The sequence below is a fragment of the Oryzias latipes genome, chromosome 16 (genome assembly GCF_053564925.1).
Source record: "Oryzias latipes strain Hd-rR chromosome 16, Olatipes_Hd-rR_3.1".
NCBI lineage: Eukaryota > Metazoa > Chordata > Actinopteri > Beloniformes > Adrianichthyidae > Oryzias > Oryzias latipes.
This window is the reverse complement of record NC_136252.1, coordinates 19,970,037-19,991,698: the sequence shown is the minus strand read 5'-3', so window position 1 is coordinate 19,991,698 and position 21,662 is coordinate 19,970,037. Positions and strand designations below refer to the sequence as shown.

At 39.5% G+C, this 21,662-nt stretch overlaps 1 protein-coding gene across 4 annotated transcripts in view; it reads right to left on the bottom strand.

Moving 5' to 3' along the window:
* Positions 1 to 737: 737 nt before the first annotated feature.
* Positions 738 to 21,662, bottom strand: part of si:dkey-12j5.1 (uncharacterized) — a 24,257-nt gene continuing 3,332 nt past the window's right edge. For all 4 annotated transcript variants that reach the window (XM_078932833.1, XM_078932831.1, XM_078932832.1 and 1 more), the window contains exons 7-11: positions 20,985 to 21,077; positions 20,536 to 20,604; positions 16,295 to 16,348; positions 10,826 to 10,978; positions 738 to 1,063 (exon numbers count right to left, since the gene is read on the bottom strand). In XM_078932833.1, coding sequence (XP_078788959.1) covers positions 887 to 1,063; positions 10,826 to 10,978; positions 16,295 to 16,348; positions 20,536 to 20,604; positions 20,985 to 21,077 — 546 coding nt within the window. In that variant the 3' untranslated portion in view covers positions 738 to 886. The remainder of the gene's footprint in view (positions 1,064 to 10,825; positions 10,979 to 16,294; positions 16,349 to 20,535; positions 20,605 to 20,984; positions 21,078 to 21,662) is intronic.

The following is a 21,662-nucleotide window of genomic DNA, read 5'->3' as shown; positions in this document are numbered from 1 at the left end:
AAAAATCCTTCCCAATAGTTCAATCCTTTGATATACAAACTCCTCACCTGGATGCAGAAATGTAAAAAAACGAGAGAGCTGACAGTGTTGTCTGTTATTGTGCCACGCCGTTACACGAACCCGTGCTTTCATGTCCATAACGGCAAGCGAATGCTAAGAGAGCTACTTGAAAACTCATTTAAAAAGACTGCTGCCCGTTCCTGCATTCAGAGAGGCTTTATGCAAGTCACTTGAACAGTCGAGCAGAGAGACACTCTGCATAAGTAAATGTCAAATCTCTGTTTTTTCAGCGCAGTGAGTCAGCAGAGAAAATGAAGCTGGAACATATACTGTGAAACATCACAATAAAAACACTGAACTTAAACCTTCAGCACTAAAAATGACATGTAAAGCACATAAAAACTTCCCAGTTGTACATTTTAAAACAGATGAATGAGATGCTTCACTTGTTGAGTTTGAAAAATACAAATGCTGCGGTTGTCAGAACCAAATAGGGTCATTAATGTGCTTCTTTTGCGGTTTTTGTGCTTGTGCGCGCCCACGCATGTGCGTGTGTGTTGAAACCATGCGTGGGTGAGAGGTGAAATCATTCAAAGGTGTTTTGCTGCTGATGAGAATTAAAGCTTTAAAACTTTCACTTGTATCTATCTTTCAAGGAGATTAGAGGAAGCATCACTCAGGTACGCACTTGTTTATCAAAAAGCATTTAGAAACTTGACTGAAAGACTGACTGCAGCTTTTAATTCCACACTTGTGTATATCGGTTTAATCTTTGATAAGGTGGCAAGAAAGGAAAAAATACATTTAGAAAGGCACTGTAGATAGCATACAAAATCTGCTGGAAGGTGTGATGGGAAAACAGATAAGAAGAGGCGAGGTGGTGAGTTCAGTGCTCCATGGGAGCTTCTGCATCATTGTTCTCATCCTCATCACTGCAGGGCTCGTAGTCATCATCCAAGGCTTCATCTCCTTCCTGTGGCTCCATATCTCCTCCTAGTTCAGCCAGCAGCTGCTCAGTGTGCTCCAACATCGGCTTATCATCACATCGCAGCTTACTGTACAGCTGAGGATGAGATGGGAAAAAAAAAAAAAGACAAAGCAGATGGTGTAAGTCTAAATCAGGCTCAAAAACACTGTAGGGGGGAACATGTAAATTTTATTAGAAGCTGGATTTTTTTTCAGCAAAAAATGCTGTGACCAATAATTGGAGTGAGAAAAAGTAAGGCAATATAAAGTATGGATACTGAAAAGTTCTCAGCAGTAGCTCTTCTCTTTGTGTCACTGAAGTGAACAGAACGGCATTCACAAAGAGTTTGGAGTTCAGTGAAGAGAGCAGACCTGAGGTTTGAAGCTGCACGAGTGCTGCTCGGCTTTCTTAAAATAACTTAACAGTTTCTGCTTCGTGACAAAGAGGCTGTAGCAGCTCTCAAAGTGCTGCCAAACACTTTCAGCCTTTCATTCAGCAAATCAGCACATTTGATGCATGAGATGAGCGGCATAAGACAAAAAAAAAAGATCATTTATCTTCCACTTGGTGTTGCAAAACACATATGCAGAGAAATGTATCCCGGAGCACATAGAACTACTCTCTCACACACACACAAAAATCAGAATTATCACTGTGAAATATGCAGTAAAAGCAGGAGATTAAAAAAAAAAACTGTTCCCAAAGCTGCCAGCTGATTTATCTCAGCAAAATTCCCTGCTTGTTTGTAATTACTGAGCTCATAGTAAAGCAGGGTGATAAAACCACTGGTGCTAACACTGAAGACAGGAACATTTCTGTTTGCGTGCAAATGTAATACACAGAGTATGGGACACAAATACAGCTATTTAAATTTTAGCATCTCTCTCTGGAGACTGCACAAAGATTGAGAGTGAATTTATTTTACCCCGACCTGCAGAAGATTATTCCAGTTAGTCTGCTATATATACCGTTAAGTAGCTGCTGTGGTTTATGGAGAATAAGCAGCAAGGTGCCATCATTCTTTCCGAAAGTGTAGCGAGGTCAGGAAAGTGACTGTGACTGCGTTGCCTGAGGACCAGTCTCTAAGCAACAGCAGGTCCTGACAGGAGACATGCAGCCCCATGGGAACTCATTTGGAGTGTTAAAATGTGTTTACAGGAGTGGATGTGGTCTCTGCAGGTTAGATTTTAGGCATGCAGAGCCTGACCCGGGCAAAAGCGCAGGGTCATGTAACACCAGGCTCTGCCAGACTCATTGGAGAACCAGCAAGCTTTTCATTAGACTTGTGTCACTCTGAAAGCACCAGGTGATGTGCATCTGGATTCGGTGCTTCAGAAATTCAGAGCTGCTTTAGAATAGCTTCTGCCTGGATCCTCAGAAAGGCTTCGCTTCACAGTGTCGGGTAAGAGGAGAGCATGCCTTTTGTATGAAAGAAATAATGAAATAGATGCAGAGAATGTTCGTAAACACATGCACCGCATGCTTCTTGGAAATTGTGTTTGTAGGAGGTGATACCTTCAACAGATCAATAGCACATTGTGTCTACGGAGCACAATGTGATTACTCACTACGATACTTCCCGCTAGTTTAACAAATAGTGGCTATTCTTTACGCATTCTGCGATGAGTGCAGCTGAGATCAGCATTGCTTCCAAAAGACACAAGCATTTCTCATTTAAAGCGGCCTGTTTTCTCTTCTCACTTTCATGGCTCACGGAGCCTTGGAGGAGGTCGGGGGGGGGTTGATCATAAAACTTTTTCATGGTCCGCTTTGCTCCACTTTCAAGCCCTAAGTCACGGCCCAAAGAACACTTGACCACGGCTGTAATGAGTCCCACACACGGTGGAACATGCAGAGGTGCACGGACACATCTGCTCTTGGTGTCTGCTTGCTTTCCTTTTGTTGCTACAGTGGCTGGGTTCTGTGAATAGTAATGCTGGACTCTGCCTCTCACTATCAGCGAGACTGAACTACTTCAATATGACATATTTATATACAAATGCTAGAGAATATCCAGGAACCAAGAGTCAAGAATTTGACTTCAGCTGCTTCAAAATATGAATGAAACACTTTTGCACAAAAAAATAGAAGAAGTGGTACTTAGCTGAAGAGCAAAAGATGAATATTAAACAGAGTTAAACTTATAGAATGAACAATAAAGAATAGGAGAACGGGTTTTATTGTGGAAAAAGAACAAACACACAGCCGTTAAGATGATGGAGTTCATCTTGTCTCCAAGAAACAGGGAAGCTTGTCATCGTTTGAATGGTTACACACTGGGAGAGCTTCAAAAAATTGAAAAAATAAAAAGAACCTCCATGAATCACTGTGTGAACATTTATCATGCATTGTGTAATTTGATCCTTTTGTTTTTCAAATAAGTCTGATTTATCACCTTTGAGTAAATATGGTCATTTAATAAACCAGTTTATGAAACATGTTTTACTTATTATAGAGTTTATGTGATTTCATACTGCTTTAACTGCTAAATCATTTTGTATATTTAAATTAGATCCTCTGTGAAGTACAGTATCTTAGCCATGGCTCACTAAAAAAATAAAGAAAAGAAAAGGTGGAGCAGATTGTCCAAAGCATTGATTTTGCAATCCTTCTGGGATATGGACACATTGGAAGTAGGAAGACCCACTGATTTATTAGAATGGTTTCTATTTGAAAACACATTATTTTATGCTGGATCGACTCTGCTTTAAACATTTTAGCTTTATTAAAACCACCAACCAATAATCTGACATCATGCACAGGACCAGAATGAGAATTGAAGTGGGTGGAACAAATTGTGAAGTCTTGATGTCATGATTAGAAAATAGGGAAATAACCATCAGGGTGTGGATGGATTTTCTAATTTTATTATTTTTCTTATGTAAAATTGGATTTGGCGTAGGAGTCCATGGAAATGTTTTCCGCTTTGAACCAGTATGCAGACGTTGTTTGAGGAACTGCAACATTTGGAAGGTGATGGAATTTATCATGCCCCATGTGCTGCTTCATCTGAGATAAAACATTGTGGGTTTTTTTTTATGGATATACATACAGACAAACCTGCAACACCTATAGAGATGTGGAGACTAAATATAGTTCTGAATTCAGAATTATAAAGTTAAGATAAGCAAACACCAACAACAGAGAACGAATGATAATCTGTTCTTTTTTAATATTCATGCACTCGGATTTTTCTCAACTTACTAGGAAATGCTTGGGAAGATAACCAGAAACAAACCTGATGTAAAAATCTCTATGATATTCAACAGGTGGTTAACGTTCTTAAATGTCACAAAGTTTTCAGCAAAAACTGACAAAATACTGCTCAACATTGCTGAGAGTGTAAACACATAGTCTGTTATTCTTCACAGGAATTATTGCTATAAAGCAGAAATACTAAAAAAGACACAATGCAAGAGTTTTGGGGTTTTTTTTAATACTAAAATAAAAAAATGCTTTATAGTTTGCTTTAAAGCTCAATGCCAGAAAAGTCTCACTTTAGAAGTATTTAATCCTTTAAACTTTAAAAAGAACTCGAAACTTGGAGCTTGTCTCTTGGCTCCACAATTTCAGATATTTAGTGACAAGATGTGGCATGAATCCACTTGACAGCACTTGGGATGAAAAAATACATCTACAGAGAAGAGCTGGCAAATGGAATTCATGGTAATGACAGTGACGGCATTGAATAGACCTGAGGAATTTCATACAAAGCTGAATAATGTTCCCTTCAAGTTCACAATGGTGATCTGGGATGGGAATAAAGCCTCAAAGCGTTTGCGGCCACTGCGTAGCTGCTGGAAGGCACCTTCTTCTTGCTTTTGGAGTTTGACACACAAACAATACACATAAATAGGAAATAAAAGATAAGAGTGGGCGGCGAAGCAGTTGATAAAAGTTCTGATAAATGAAATCTGATCAATGAACTTTCTTTGAAGCACCTGCGATGGGTTTTTTCCCCCCAGTATTTTAGAGCAGACAAAAGAAAACAAAACCTCTAATAATAAAAGTACTCTAATGTTCTCCTTACGTAACATTTGAGGATGATACATTTTTTGCTGCTCATCAAGCTGATAAAAAGACAGGCTGACTACGCGGTAAAAGCCTAATCACAGAACCTTTGTTCCCCTCTCTGCTCCACACCTGTGCTTCTCTTTCATTTCACCTTTTCTTTTATTTCGTTTGTTAAATCAGTCATTCTCCCTGCTCGTCTCATAAGCGCTTTTCCCTCTGGCAAGCTTTTTCTTTTTCTGCTCTCTTTCTTTGGCTGGCACTCACCACACGACCTTCCTGTCAAAGAGATAGATCTGTCTTCTTGCTCTCATCTATATGCCTGTGCTTGCTCGCGCGCACACTTGTCTTACATTGTGACAGAATAGTGCCAGAATAATGGCCTCCTCTAAACTTACCCTGTAACCCCTTTTTTCCAGACTACATAAAAACTCCCGCATCGCACGTCTTCAGAGGATCGTAATTACACGATTAAGTTGAAAACAATTTCTATCTTTTAACGTGACTGTCAAAAAAACTTTTCCACTTACGAGGCAGTGACATCGGCTGAAATTAGAACCTCTGAAGTGTGAACAGTGCATGGTCACTGCAATTCTCAAGAGGGCTGACCACAAACTCTTTCTTTCTCTCACACACACACACACACACACACATCCAAACATCCCGATCTTCCAGTTGTAAGGGAAGGCATTAAAATTACATGAGTAGCACACCATGCGCCTAACATTACCCACAGCCTGTGCTCATGGGATCCTCTTTCAGCCACTTCAAATACTAACGTTTTGACCTCTCTTTACTCAAGTTGCCTTTCCGCACACATACCGGTACACACAGACTCCCACACACACATAACAATGCCCTCTGTGCATACACTGCAAATCGCACCCAATCTGGCTGAGACTCAAATTCCATTTCACGTCCGGTTTACTATTGATTTTACTCTTGACACTATTCACAAGCTACACCTTCTGCACCCACACATGCACACTCCTACCCTGCATCCAATTTGTTCCCTTTCTTCACCCCCCCCCCCCCCCCCTCCCCTTGCTCACCCCTTTTATTTATTCTCCAACTTTCCCTCTTGGTCATCTTGTATACTTTTTTTTTTATTTCTTGTCTCCTGATACATTTATTCTTTCCCATCACACCTCTGGAGAGCCGTCACTTGAAAGCAGCTTGTGCACAGGTGTGAGCACGTAATAAACAAAAACGACTCCAAAGCAATTTCCCGAACATACTTAATCATGCTCAAATATGTGCATCTGCCCAACATGAGCCTACGCTTACCTGTGTGTCCTTTTCTCTTACAACAGACAACTGTGCACGCACACACAGACACAGTGACTTTCTAAATAAAGTCATAATGAGAGACGTGGACTAGTGCCAAAACAAGCTGCTGGGCTCTGAGGCCTCATTTCCATGTTGAAGCCCGATTTAACTTGCAAACTGACTCTTCTTCAATAATTCACCAACACAGCGATGCTCCGAAACAAAACTCCACTTCAAACGAAGGGAAAATCTTCACCGCTCACTGGACAGATGTGCACGCATAAACAGGAAGCAAAGCTGCGGAATGAAAAGCATCAGCGTGTCTGCATTCTCCACTCATTCCGTCTAGCCTTTTCAAGGTCTTTGTGCCTTTACCTTTCACATTATTCTGTGCATGTTGCTTTATTCACTCTCCAAAGAAACTGCAATAGTGTTTACCTGTCACGCTCTGACGCGCCGCCCAATTCCTTCACCTTTTCTAGACTCTTTGTATTCTTCGAGCAAGAACTTCATTCACACCATTTCTTATTGCATTTTTTTTTCCTTATTTTGTTTTGTTTTATTAACTTTTACCACAAAAGCGGGACCTCAAATCTGTATTCACAAGGTTCTTCCACTCTAAAAGTCACAGCAGTTATGAGCCCACCTGGAGTTTGTCTTCTAGGTTGCTCGGTGGACGCTGGTTAGATGGCCCTGTCAATACACTGCTGGACAGTAGGGCAAATATCAATATATTGCCCCGATTTTTGTCCCCCTGAAGCTGATGGTGTGGCAGAGGAGGAAAGAGGCAGTGTTCAGGGTGGGGAGGTGAAAAGAAGAGGAAAGTAAATAAGGGGGGGGGGGGGGGGGGCTGCCCTCCTTCAGTCTGTGCTGTCTGATTTACAAGCCTATTGAATTTTAGACTAACATGAATCAATGCTCCATGGAGGCATTACTCCCTGACAGAATGACAGAAGGAATGAAACACATCACTCTGTGTGTGTATAAGTGCTGGTTTGTGTGAGAGAGGGGAGAGGAAGTGACAGACTGAAAGGAGGGAACGAAAAATAGAATTCAATTCTATTTTTCTGATATTTACACACTTTTGATGCACAGTACCGATTTCTGGTAAATTCGCTGTAGGTGATAAAAGAACATAAAGATCAAAAAGTGCCGTACATCATGCCTTTGGGTTTCTAAGTTATTGATTTATGTTTTTACAGCAAGTAAGATCTAAACCCATTTTTGCTGTTTTGTCAGATTAAGGTTTTGCCACAGTTGCAACAACATGAACTTAGTTTGTCGGACTTTAAATCTTATTGCAATAGGTCAAACATGCCACAGGGGCAGCATGCAGCCAGTTTAGTTGTCAAAAAATAAGAAAAATAAAATAAAATGCACAAAGTCATTCCAGGATCCCAGAGTTGTTTTATAAAAATATATTAACACAGGGCAGCAATTTCAATTCAATTCAATTCAATTTTATTTGTATAGCCCAAATTTACAACAACAGTCGTCTCGATGGGCTTCGTATAGGTAATTGAAAAGTCAAACATAAAATCAAAAGGATCATGAATACGTAGAATTCAATAGGATAATACTAAATTGAACTAACTAAACAGACTGAGCTATACTGGCATCCCTGCCCTTAGACCTCCCTTCGCGGTAAGGAAAAACTCCTAAAAAAACGGATTCCGGAAGGGGATGCAGTTTATTTTTCTAGGTCAGAAACATGAGGTTTTTCTTCATTAATTCTTTATTACTACTATGATGACAGATTTGCCAACAGGTCTTCATATGAAACTGAGTTTGCAATAAAGATGCTTTTTGAAAGCGTTTTAAGAGGCCAGGAATGAGCTGGAACAAAAGTCATATCTGTGCTTTTTTTTTATGTTAAAAGATACAATTTTCGGTATATTTACACAATTTTTATAGATACTAACGTAATATATTGTCACCACGCAGGTGTGTGTGTGGGGGGGGGGGGGGCATTTTCTTTTTCCAAGGGGGCGTCTTGGCAAAAAATTATTGAGAAGCACTGACTTAGCATGACCTGACTTTTTACTATCTGGTGCCCTCTACTTAACAATTTTTTATTACATTTTCTGTAATTTATTTTACTTTAAATTGAGACAGCATTACCAAATGTGAGCAATAAAAGAAACAGTTGTTAAGGGTGATCGTGAACAAACTAAGTGTAAAATTGAAAAAAATAAAAAGGGTAAAAGTGTAGAAATAGAAATATTTCAGCAAATGATCCATAACATAACTACGACGGAGTTTTAGGGCCACGGTGAGGAAAAAAAATTCTGGCCAACATGACGAGATTAAAGTCGTCATGTCGACTTTAATCTCGTCATGACGAGAAAAAACTCGACACAAAGTTTCGAGAAAAAACTCGTCGTGTCGAGATAAAAGTCGAAATAAAGTTTCGAGATTAAAGTCGCAATGTTGCGCGAGAGCAGTGAAGCTGAGTCTTTTAGGAGTATTCAGTGTTATGGCTAATGTTAGTGAGCTAGTGGCTTTGTATTTAAGAGTTTACGACAGAGTTTTATGGCCACCAGAAAGAGATTCTGAACCTTTTGGCGACTCAAAATCAGATTATTGTTAGTGGAGCCGTCTTTCCGGGTATTTGTAAAATAAGGAGCTCAGAGACACCTTTGGGTGTAGAGGATCGCTGCAGCCTTTATTCTCCTTTTCATTCACATAACCTGAAGTTCATCTGTCACATTGCGTCACGAATCTGTCATCCGATCACCAATGCGGAAGTAAACAGTGTTACATACGCCCCCTCCTGCAGATGAAGCGACCCGTTTGATCATTAAAAAACAAAGATGAATGAAAATAGCCTGTTATATTAGCATTACAACGTTGAAAAAGGCAAAAAGTGCTTCTCCTCCTCAGACGGAAGCATCACACAAACAGAGATCTGGTCTTTGGTGGAGGAAGAAAGGATTCAAGCAAACAGCTGCAGGGACACCGATGGCTTCATCATCGGGCTGCAGAGTATGGAGGCAGAGATCCTGCAAACCAACCATCAATAAATAAAACTTTAATAACTTGTAAATCAAACAAATGAGCTTCCAGACATTTGGAACGTTATCAATAAACATTCAGCTCACCTGTTCAACAAAGTTTAGTCGGTCTGATCTGCTGCTGCACGGCGTTCACCTGCTGCTCTGCATTCTCACTTCCACAATAATCTCGTAAATTTACGAGTTTTTTTCTCTCTCGCGCGCAACATTGCGACTTTAATCTCGAAACTTTATTTCGACTTTTATCTCGACAAGACGAGTTTTTTTTGTCGAAACTTTGTGTCGAGTTTTTTCTCGTCATGGCGAGATTAAAGTCGACATGACGACTTTAATCTCGCCACGTTGGCCAGAATTTTTTTTCCTCACCGTGGCCCTAAAACTCCGTCGTACATAACACATAAACAAAATACAAGTGGAAGGATACATTTCTTATTTTACCACTTCCTACTAATTATTTTCCATTAAAACTAAGTCTTTAAATCTTATAAAAGTAATTTTTTTTAAAAACTACAAAACCTATATGCAACAACATAGTTCATTTGTGGATCATGAATAATTATTAAAAAACAACTTTAAACTTAAAACTTATTTTACAACTCAAACTTTAAGCCAACATCAGCTATAAAACCCCTTGCATGTTATGTAGTTAAGTGTGTTTATTACTGTTGCTGCATGTTCATGCTCTCTTGCATGGTTTTTTTTCTGTTCTGCGAGGCTCCACTGTGCTTTTCCTCTCCCCGATTTCTTTTTTATCTCACTCAGCGTGTTTCCGTGTGATCAAGCCACTCTAGTGATGGTCACCGGTCCACAAATGTTCAATGTGCCGACAATGAGCACCAGTGGAGGGTGGAGAATACAGGCAGAGACATTTAGTGGAGCTACTCGGCTGAGGAGGAAAAAGACAAACACTCACAGCAGGAGGGAAATGGAGTGAACGGATTTAAACTCTCCTTACAAGAAAAGCTTTCCAACAGAATCCTCCCATGATGTTTTGGCCAGAGATTGGACAGAGACTCAGAGAGAAACATTTTTTGTGAAGGTTTTAGAGAAAGTTTTAGTGTATCAAAACAAAACAAAAACACATATAAAGTGAGGCAAAAAGTATTTGGCAGTCACCAGTTCCCATGTAAAAGGTACAAGGTTTGTGACGTTCATCCCTGGTACTTCAGAGACACAGAATGTTAAATTTAAAATAGTCCAAGAAACCAAATTAAATGATTTTTAAATAATGTATTTGTATAATGAAGCAGAAAATAAGTATTTAGCTTCAACAAATAAGAAGCTCTTCTTCTTCTTCTTCCTCCACTAGTTAACTGTATTAATGGCACCTGTTTGAACTCGTTATGTTAATAAAGGACACCTGTCCACACCTTTTGTCAGACTGCAGCCCCTCCACTATGTATTGGGGTGAACTCTCTCATCTTTTTAAGCGGGACAACTTGCAGAATCTGTGACTGACAAATAGTTTTTTTTTTTTTTTTGCCCCCACTGTTCCAGCTTTATCGACCATGCTGATGCCTGTAAATCCATGCAAGTGCTTTAAAGTGATCTTGATCAAACTTACTTTCTTTGCATTAGTCAGGTAGGATCTGGCTGCCTCCTGTAGAGCTTTCCATTCCTCCCTTTCCTCCTCTGTCACTTCTCTTCCCTCGGTTTCTTGCTGCTCCTTTGCTTTTTCCAACTGCAGGTAGCATACCCAGCCAGAGAGATACCATACCTGGGAGACACAGAAAGACAGGCGGGTTGAGGTGACATGAAGTGCGAAGTGAATGTGCTCTTTGTAGCAGAAAGTGTTCTGTGACAGAGAAAGACATTTGTGACCCTTGCAAAGTGTGAAATCTCAATTTTTCTTTCTCAAAAAGGTTTCGCACACATGTAACAGAATCAAACGAGAACACAAAGTCAAAGCCGGTGCTGTCCTCATTTACAATTATAGAATGGCAATGATAACAGGCATACAGTGCAGCTTCCCAGTCATGTAAAAACACTCATGTCACAGGCTACAAATAAAAAAAATATGTATGTTATTTAATATTTTAGGACAAAAGTATGCAATCAAAAACATGCAACATAATGTTGAATATTTTAAATAAAGTTAAAAATTACTCCCACACTCCCAGTTTGTGTTGGAAATTGTAACCCTTTCAATTTGAGGTTTTTAAATAATCTGCTTTTCTTGCGTAACATACATTTTTCCCTCTTACTTTTTCTTCTAAGTACTGTTTTGTCTGAGGAGGGATTCTTATGAAGAATCATCAAAAACCGTCAAAGAACAGTCCTCAGTATCATGAGAACAAAGATGCTTGAATGGATTTTCCTTTCCTTTTTTAAGTTTTTAAAAAAAAGTTAATAAAGTCCTAAAATCAGGCAAAAATGATTTTTGATGAACAACAATGTAGGACATATTATAGTGTTGTTTTTAATTCATAAAAAAAGGAAGGATCCGTCCATTGATCCCTTTTTAAAACTTGTGCATTAGGATTAACTAACATTCTTGTACGCGCTGCTGTTATAATCTCATCTCATGATTTTGAATCAGATCATAGTCTGGATTTTGTCTGAGTGACACATTTATCCTTTTTAAAGCACGTTTGATGTTGATTTAACTTTTAAAAAAACTGATTTTCAGCAAAGGTCAGGGCATATTCAATGGCTGCCAAGTCTAGTTTGCGTGAATACAAAAGAAGAATTTGAGCTGGTCCTAAAGATGATTTTTTTATGTCACAAAGAGAAGTCATTCTGATAAAAAGCCCTAAATTGAGGTATACTTGAGTGAATAAAAACAGCCATTTATGTGTTGTCATTTCTTCTAGTGTGGTTCAGTATGACCTTGAGATTAATCTGCATGGACATATATTCCTAGGAACACTGGCAGCAGTTTTAAATCATTATAACTGTCCAAATTTTTAGTTTCTAAAAAAAAAAGTCTCAAATTTGCTTGGAAATGTTTTTATATGCTTACTGGGTTGATAGCATGAAAAAACTACAAAACATTGAAAAAATTGCAATGAATTTTTCTTCCTCCTCGGAATCTTGGAATGAACCACCTGAACACTCCAGAACATCAAATTGTCAAATATTTCTAGTTTTTTAGAGATACTCTCACTCACTGCCCAATAAATAAATCTGGGAAGTTTTTTTTTATTATGATTCCTACAGGAAATAAAGATGTTCTTACAGTCAACTCATCTCAGACCAGATACAACTTCCTTTTCATGTCTTTATGTACCGAGCATGCAATTATGCGCTCCGATTTTCCCATAACAGTAAAGTTGGCACAGTTATGAGAGCACACTATAAATATTTTAAAAACAGACAACCATCGCAATTAAATATGTAACACCTCGTTTACATCAGGAGCCAACCTGAGAACGTCGTGACCCAATCACCGTTGGAGAACAGACCGTATTAGAATGTATCACCTTGATCATCAAAAGTGGCCGCCTCAATCTAAATGCAAATAAACACATAAATTACAGTACGTCAAACACAGTCAATGCAGCTCATCAGCGGAAGATTTACCAACGGTCCTGCGAAATCCCAAAATGCGTTAAAGATATAATAGGAAAACCAAATCCAACAAAAAATTGTATTAAAAGAAAAAAAAAAAAAACAGGATGTGGACTCGTGCTGAAGCTTTCTCCCTTGACAAATGTTGGAGCCAGACTAAGTTTTTTTGTTTCTCCGAGTTCTTCACATTTTCTGGGACAAAAAAAAAAAAGTTTATGAGAAGAAACAAAAGGTCAGATTGATATCTGTTTTCATTTAATACTTTCAGGCAGAGGGACCATGAGAACGCAATAGAAAAAATATATCATTAAAACTAATTATAAAAATATTAAAGTGAGGAGTGTAATTACTGTGATTAAATGAGCTGGTGGAAAAGCAGCTCATTTAGGCTTCTGGAGCTGTCAATCAAAGAAGTGGAACCCCTATAGGTCTGCTAAGGTGCAACAGAAACAATGGATTAGTGCTTAACACAAAAGGATGCTCTTAAAAATCTAAATTCAAAGAACATTTCAGGCTACATGTAAGCATTAAGAAGCACTGTTTTCCTCGCCCATTGATTGGTTGTTCAAGAAAGAAGTAGCAATGTGTGCACCCTTCTGAGAGGTCACAGAGAAACTGAGCTGGTGGATTTTATTCATGTCAAAGAGTATGAGTAGCTGACTTTACCTTGATACCTTCATTAGAAAAACAAATAATGAACGGAAAAAGAGAGGAAAAAAACGAGACGTAATATATTATTTTGAGATAATCTTGCTCCTTGCTGAGTTCAAACAGAGGTGGTGTATTTTTAACCGTATGTGTTAAATGCACCAAAACCTGATTTTTCCTTCATTTCTACAGTCAGCCGTTTCGCATCGACATAATCGCATACACCGCTTTAAGCTGCTTCTCTGCCGTTCAAAACAATCATGTTCAGCTCAAAAACTTGGAGGTGTGTGTGGCTACGTTTGTGTGTATTTTCTCTCTCATGTCAGGCCAAAGATCACCCACCCACTGTTCTTCAACCAGCAAAAAAAACAAAAAACAAATATTAGCTTTATTCATTATTCGTGGAGTGCAGAGGAAGTTGAGACCTGCACCTCTGATGAATCAAGCATTTAGCTAACAAACACATCAGGGCATGCCACGTTGAATCCAGAATTGTTGCTCAGCGTGCTGAGTGGGAGGCTACCCCCTGCAGCCACACTTATCAGAACAACAGCAGCACTGGATAACTGCAGGAGTGATGCAGAACCAGCAATGTGACATTCTTTTCCCCCTCACTGAAGCTTTTCTTTGAATGTAAAACATCTTCCAGAACAAAACTGGGTCACTTCAAGTCATCTTTTTCTTTTTTTTTTTACTTCGGAAATGGAAACAATGACAACCCCAGCAGAACCTGTAACGAGGCTTCAAAGGTCTTTAAGAAAAGGTCCTGGAAAAAATGTGTTCTAGATCGTGTGAGCATCTGCGTTCAAAGCGAAAACACAAGTTAGCTAATTAGGAACTTCACAGAATCAAATCTACCCTGCTACCACCTCAAACAGAGAAGCATGGAATCAAAGAGGTGCAGTGTCTGTCAATCAAATGACTGGGGCCATTGTCATTTCAAAGTGAAGCCGCATCTTTAGCTCCCATATGGTGCGGCTGAAGAAAGAACAAAAGCCTCACGGATCAACTGAACAACTTTGAAATGAGATTTGCGAAGCACTCAGCTCGGTTGTTTGTGCCGACTTAATGTTACATAAGAAGAATCCAAACTCAAAGATACAACAGTCGGAGACGGCTTCCTACTTATCTACGGGAAAGACAAATTAAAGGGGAAATAAGAAGGGGGGGGGGAGTTTAAGAAAGTAAACGCTGACCAACGTCGCCTCGCAGTGTGACTGACTGCTGCTGCTGTGCATCTGAAGTGAGTTTCAAAGTTCAGCCCCCCTGGTGGCTGCTCTCAATCTGTCTGCAGAGGGGCTCATGTGGGTGGCTGAGCCTGAGGGGGAGTTTTAGGGGAGGGGGGGAGATTTCTTTTCTGCCTGACACTCAGTGACACACCTTCAGTTTTCGTGGCACCGACATGGGATTTTTAGCAGCCTGGTTACAACTCAAGTACAGGAAACTAAAATGTTGCTCTGAGTTTCTGGTGCGAGCACATCCTGTCAGATGAGAAGGCAAACCCAAAGTTTAAGGTATTCAATGTATTTTGTGGAATACTGCATATTGCACGTCTTTATAAACCCTAGACACAACCGCCAGCACTCTTTACTAACACATTTGCAGGTGTTACAGGCTTGAACCATTGCTTGTAAACATCTGTTTTCCTGGACTTTCTGCATATAAATGTCACCCCTCTTACAATGCTCTAAACTTTGCCTTACTATTCTCTAATGATGTATGCAGCTCACTGTTTGCTGCTTTAAAACAGCGTTCTTCTTTTCTACCATGCCTTGATGTCACACCGTATGTGATCCGGGTTCTGCTTTTGTACTGCGCCCAAAAGGCAAAAGGCCTTCATCTGAGACCCTCGTCTTCAGAATCTTAGCAGCACATTGTTCTCTTATGCTTTGTAATCTTCAGGTTTCATCGGTCTTCTGATAGATTTATTTCCTCAAGTACCCAAGCATCAAAGCCGTCTCAAGCCACTGAAGAACTTTGGCAAAGTTCAGCTGTAGTTTTACCTACTTAGTGTAATCTTTTTGACGTTTAGAACAAAGGGATGTACTGCAAAGTCGCTCAACAGCTATTTTCCCTTTTCTGCAGAATACATTCAGATGGTTTTCATAGATTTTTCTTTCCTTTAGCTTTAATTATTGGCATATTTGTAATGACATTGCTAATATTCTAAGCTATGATTCTATTTAAGCCAGTGTTTATCATGTGGTGTGGACCAAAACTGCAAGGTCCAGGATCAGGGAGGGATAAGGGGAGAAGCCGGAGGGATGGGGGAAGAGTCGTATTGGGCCTGAATGTTGCCTAAATGCCACATGTTGGAGGATTTAGCTTATTCTAAGATAATAAAACTCAATGAAAACCATCTTTCAAAAAGAGTAACATGGTTTGTTAATAAAGGTATTTAAAATACTTTGGTAGCTTCAGTGTGCTTCAAACTATTAAAAAAACATGTATTTTTTTGCTTTAAATGCATGTTCCAGGATTTCTGCCAAAGCATGTGAAGAAAGATTAAGTAAAATTAAGTTTATTTCAGTTTTTCAGGCAAAACTTTGACCTTTCTAAATATTCAGAGTTCCCAGAAATATGACTTGGATAGTTTAAAAGCTTTCTGCTTAGAGAATAAACTTTTCTTCAACATAAGTATTTTTGTTTTTAAGAAGCACGTAAATTGCCTGGCATTATTTGTACAATCTTGTTAACAGAAAGAAAGGAATGAGCCTCCGCACTGTCAGAGGATGCATGTAAACAAATCCTCCAACGACACTGAATAATATACCATTACAAAAAAGAAAAAAAGGCAGATAAGTTTTATAGAAATACAAGACTGAAAGTAATTGTGTATTGATTTAAAGACGGTTTGTTTATGCCTCATGCTTACCTGCACAACTTCATCATCTTCTTCCAGAAGACCCTCCAGAACATCTACCGCCATCTAAAGATGAAAGAACAACAAACAGATTTCTACAAATATCTTTAAGACATCATCAGTGAAGAATCACAAGAAGCCATTAAGTATTTTAAATCCATAGCTCATCTCCTTTCAGCATTTTCCCCAGTTCTACATTTGTACAGATGAGCAAACTCTTCTCTCTCACAGGGCTGCACATCTTCTGGGCAGCTCGATCAATCTGGGTGATCAGAGGCTCTGATAAGCATCTGAGGGGTCAGCGTGAAATACACAATGTCATCAATACCAACAAGACAACGGACATGGCAGTCAATAGACGCACTCAGGAGTGCTTATCGCACAATCAATAGTGACTGGAGTCACTGTCTTCGACAGCTCTTTAATCTATTTCGCTGACAGCCGGGGTGCCCTTAGCGCCTCCTCGCTCTGCCAGATGCATGATAAGCCCAAAGATAACGTTGACACACTGTCCATGTTCCCCTTCGTTAAACGGCCTGCTTCCCATCCTCAAGAGGCGCTTCTTCGAGGCTCGGAGGGATTAAAAGTTGGGTGACCTTTTGTCGCAAAACTGTTTGTGGGAGGTTTCCATTACAGAAATAAGACCTTGACTAAAGTAGGCTGCATGTTTGTTTTGTTCCACCTCTTCCCATGTGGGACCTGTGGTGTGTGTGTGTGTTTCTGTGTGTGTGAGAGCCTCTCAGGTGATGATATATTGATTTTTGTCAAGTTCAGGTTGGAGGCGACTGTTAGCCAATCACCCGTGGTGAAGGGCAGGAATAAAAAGACATGCACGTCACCTGTGCGTGCACGCAAACACCGCCTTCACGCTCAAGCGCGCCGCACAGAGCTGCACACAACAGTGAGCACCGCAAGCGCAGCTCGCTTCTTGTTAGGGCAGCCTTATTAGCTGGAGTGCTTCCTGATGCCTCCACCTATCCTGCTCGGAGGAGCTTTCCTGCTTTTCATTAAGCCAACTTGTTTCCAGCAGCATAAAAGAGGCCCGGCGCCGGCAGAGAGTGAGGCAGAGCCAGGTTAATTGAGACCGTCTCATTAAGAGAGTATAAATGTGTTTGCCAAAGAGTTTACTGATTGATAGCCAGACCAATAATACATTGAAACACATAATGTCCTTAATTAATAACCCATTAAAAATGAATAAACAAAAACATCTTATGGCATGTGATGAGGAACAGACTTGTGTTCAGCGTGACGACTACACCTTGGCTTATATGATGCCAAACAGACACACACTAAATAAAACAAGTTGAGGCAAACATTAGATATTAGATTCAAGGAACTATCTGTCTGGGATTTAACCGCCGGCTCTGGAGTTACAAATATAGAACAAGAGATATCTGGCAGCGGGGATAAGTGAGCAACCGTATCTGCTGTGTTGTCTCCAACGTCTTAACTACACCGGTCAGCCCAGAGGCGAGTGATTAAAGGTTCAGATATTCTTAAGCTGCATTAGGCTGGAAACAACAGCAGGAATGAGATCTTTGCAAAGATAAGAAAAAAGAGGGAGAGAACTTCAGAAAGAGAGAAAAACGGATAGCACATTAAATCATGTAAAAAAAAAAAAATAGGAGATAAATATCACAAAAGTGGTGCATGAATAACAGTAGGGCACAAAAAAACACAATTAATCCACATGCGTGTTACATTTTTATTTTAGGAACTGTTACGGGGAGAAAAGCAGTGCTTTGGAGTGGAACTCATTTATTATGTCCACTGTGTGCGGGTGCACTTTTTCTGCGGGTTTATTGGTGTGTGTGTGTGTTTGTGTGTGTGTCATCCTCAAGCAAGTCTGTTTAACAGAATCATTTTACTGGAGCGCACTGCATAGACAGGAGTAAGACAAATCACTTTACAAGCGAAGGGCGAGCCATAGCTCACACACGTGCACATGCGCGCACACGTGCACGACCAGAGACATCTGCACTGAAGTAAATAAATCCTGAAGCTGTCCGTGCAAACGCAGCTTTTAAGCAACAGCGAAAACACAAGCTGCACATTGAGAGCTACATTTAAGGAAAGCTGTGTTTAATAAATAAATAGAGGGACAGTGACAGACAGGTGACTGAGCTACTACCTACCAGCTGCTGTGACAGCTACGCTGAGGGACTACTTAATGGCTGTCAGGCCTGTCCGTTTGTCTGTCTGCTGCGTGACAAGTGAAGCAGTGATGCTCAATGAAGACAGTAAGAACTGCTAAAAAAAAGAAAAAATAAGTAGTGTTCATGCAAAACTGTCCTTTTGTAACAAAATAAAAAAGGAAAAAAGGACTTTAAAAAACAAAATTTTCTTAGGGAATGATTCTTGAAAGAAAAAAACTATTTATAGAATAAAAGTTATAATGATTATCAACTAAATTCTGATTAACTGATCTGTCCACCAAGCCTTAGAAATTACAGTTTGATCAAAGCAGATAAATATCTTGGACAATATATAGAAAATATCCTATTTCATATAAACGGCTGCACATCATGTCGGACCGTCTTGGATGTGATATGCCCTTCAGGTTGTCAGTATTAGACTTTTTTTTTTTCCTTTCAGTTGACCTACTGCACTGGATGTCAAAACAAATAAACTACTTTACTGCAGACTTATTGTTATCCCACTGAGCTGTGAAATAGAAAGCTCAACATTTTGGGGCAGTTCATGAAAAATACCGACTTCATAAATGAGATGCATGTTATCATTTGTTGTTATTTTGGTTAGCGGCTCCTCATGCTACTCTGGGGTCAATGGCTGACAGCAATTACATTGCTAATCAGGTTTTTTTTCTCCCTCTAAACACAGCTCAATGGAAAGCAATTTACAATTGTTAATCTACAAAAAATGAACAAATTCTCCAATTATAAACTCTGCAACCCGCAGTTATCAACTCATTTTAGCACCCGGCTCTACAAATAAGTCAAAGATATACTTATAACAAATCATAAAAAAATGCTATTACATTACTATGATTGACCATAGAAGATAAAAGACACTCATCTATGCAGCTTAAGCTCCTCCATTTGTCCTCATATTTATCTCCATCATGGCCTAAACTAAAAGATAATAATAAGCCAAATGCGCTCAAAACAAAAAGTAAATCAATCTTTCCTGCAGCCTGATCCAGTGTTTCTTTTAGCTAAAGAGGGGAAAAAAAGGAAGCAGTGAGGCTTCGTTTCTTAGCAATTTAGCGAATTCGACCAGCTCTTATCATGGCTGCCACTTAGATTTTTCCGGGTAATTTCCCACAGTTAGGAACCGCCTCAGAAGAAAAGACTATTTGACTGGTACCCCAGTCTGGGTAGGTGCTGGAGGGAGGCAGACAAAAAAAAAAATACTCTCTCTTATTACTAAACTGAGCTAAAATGTGCATGCAAAAAAAAGGTGAAAAGACAAAAAAATGGCTGAAATTGATCATGACTGTTTACAAACCAGTATGCATGGCTGTGTACATATTTGACATGAAGAAGTACTGAGCGTCGCTGAGCTCTGGCCTCCCAGCAGGATGACACCGACGCCGGCCGGACGATGAAGACAAACGACATGTCAAAAACTATGGACCGAGACGTTGTCATTTTACTGATACACCTGACAGCCCATTTCCCGCACACATACATCCAAATATAAAACGCCGCAGCTCGAGCTGCCTGAGCGCAAGCAAGGGGGGGTGAGAAGTGCTCTCATTTCCTATAAGCAATAACCGTAAACCACCCAACATGATTGACTAAAATTAATCACCGGATCACAACAGAAGATTGCCGCCGTTGGTGTGGCAGTCATCACAGAAGATGACTTCAAACCCTTAATGACTGTTGAAAGTTTTTGCACTGAGCTGAAGGCAGCAAGCCGCTTGAATCAAGGACATTTGCATAGGAAATTGTTGAGTGATTTAGTACACTATATGCAATTTCAAACATATAGCAGGGATTCATCAAAGTGGAACATTACTGATTTTTTTTTTTTATCCTCCACATCTTTTGCCCATCCCTCTTTGGCTGCGCACGAACCCCCCCCCCCCTGCCCTTCTCTGGTCCCTTTTTCCAAATACCACTCTTCAATTATTGACACTAAGCTCTGGAGGGCAAAAACACCAGCCATAGCCTTCCCATCTTCAGCGCTATTCAGCAGAAAGAAAAGAACACAAACACACAAAAAACACATATTCACACAAAAGCTGTGCTGGCCCCCCTGCCGCCAGTCACATACGCTTTTACCTCGTACTCCTCACACTCCATGAGTAGTTTGGCTGTGGTGATGCGGGACTCGTATGGAGGGATGTCTTTCTGAAGACACAAAAAGACGAGACAAGATTTTACTGGAAACCTTCTAATTCCAAGCTACCATGTATATCTTTGGAGCTCTGTTGATGTGCTGTGTTCAGATCAACCAACTGGCAAAGAAAAGGTTCATACCTGAAATCTTTTCTGAATGTTTTTCTATCAACTACTATGCAAACCGTCTTATAAGTTTACTTTTCTTTCATTTGTAAGATCAAACATCAATAAAAATGTGTTAACCTCTATTTTGACTACCCCTCTATTTCATGACTCTTTTCGCATCCCATCAGTTTGCACAGGAAAACACGCCGACTACCCTTCGAGTTTCATAACACAAAAAACTAAGATCCTTTGGTGTTGAATGCAAAAGGAACGCTGCAGCTCACCTGCACGTCTTCCTCTGTGCTGGAGGAGGATGTGCTCTGCTTTTGTGCTGGGAGCCAAGTTCCAACGCTTTTCAACAGGTACTCTTTGCCCTCCTAAGCAGAAAAGAAAATCATACGTGTAAAAGCATGAACTTTTCCAAGCAAAAGCATCTGTCTGTGTGTATGTGCTTAAAGCAGCAATTAAAAGATTATACACTGCTCAGAAGCAATCTCATGAAACTTTCCTCTTCAGGCTATCGGAGTCTCCATAGAATTATTTGACCTATGTATTCATGTAAATTCTGCTTTAATATATATCCTTATTACTAAAATATATATATATATATATATATATATATATATATATATATATATATATATATATATATATATATATATATATATATATATATATATATATATATATATTTTAAGCATTTATATTTGTTAGAAAACTAGAAAGCTAGATCCAGTCTGACCCCTAGAGTTTATAGGTAGTACTGCGGGATAAATTAAGCGTATTGTGGCACAAAGAGAAGAGTTCTTTCTTTCTCATTAGTGAATACAAAGTTGATGACTTTACATTTTGGCACTCTAAATGCACACAATATTATTTATTGCAACTTTAAGAGGAACAATTGTAAAAATTGTAGGTTTCTCAATGTAGCAGCTAGGCTATGAATTCTTATTTTGTAGTAA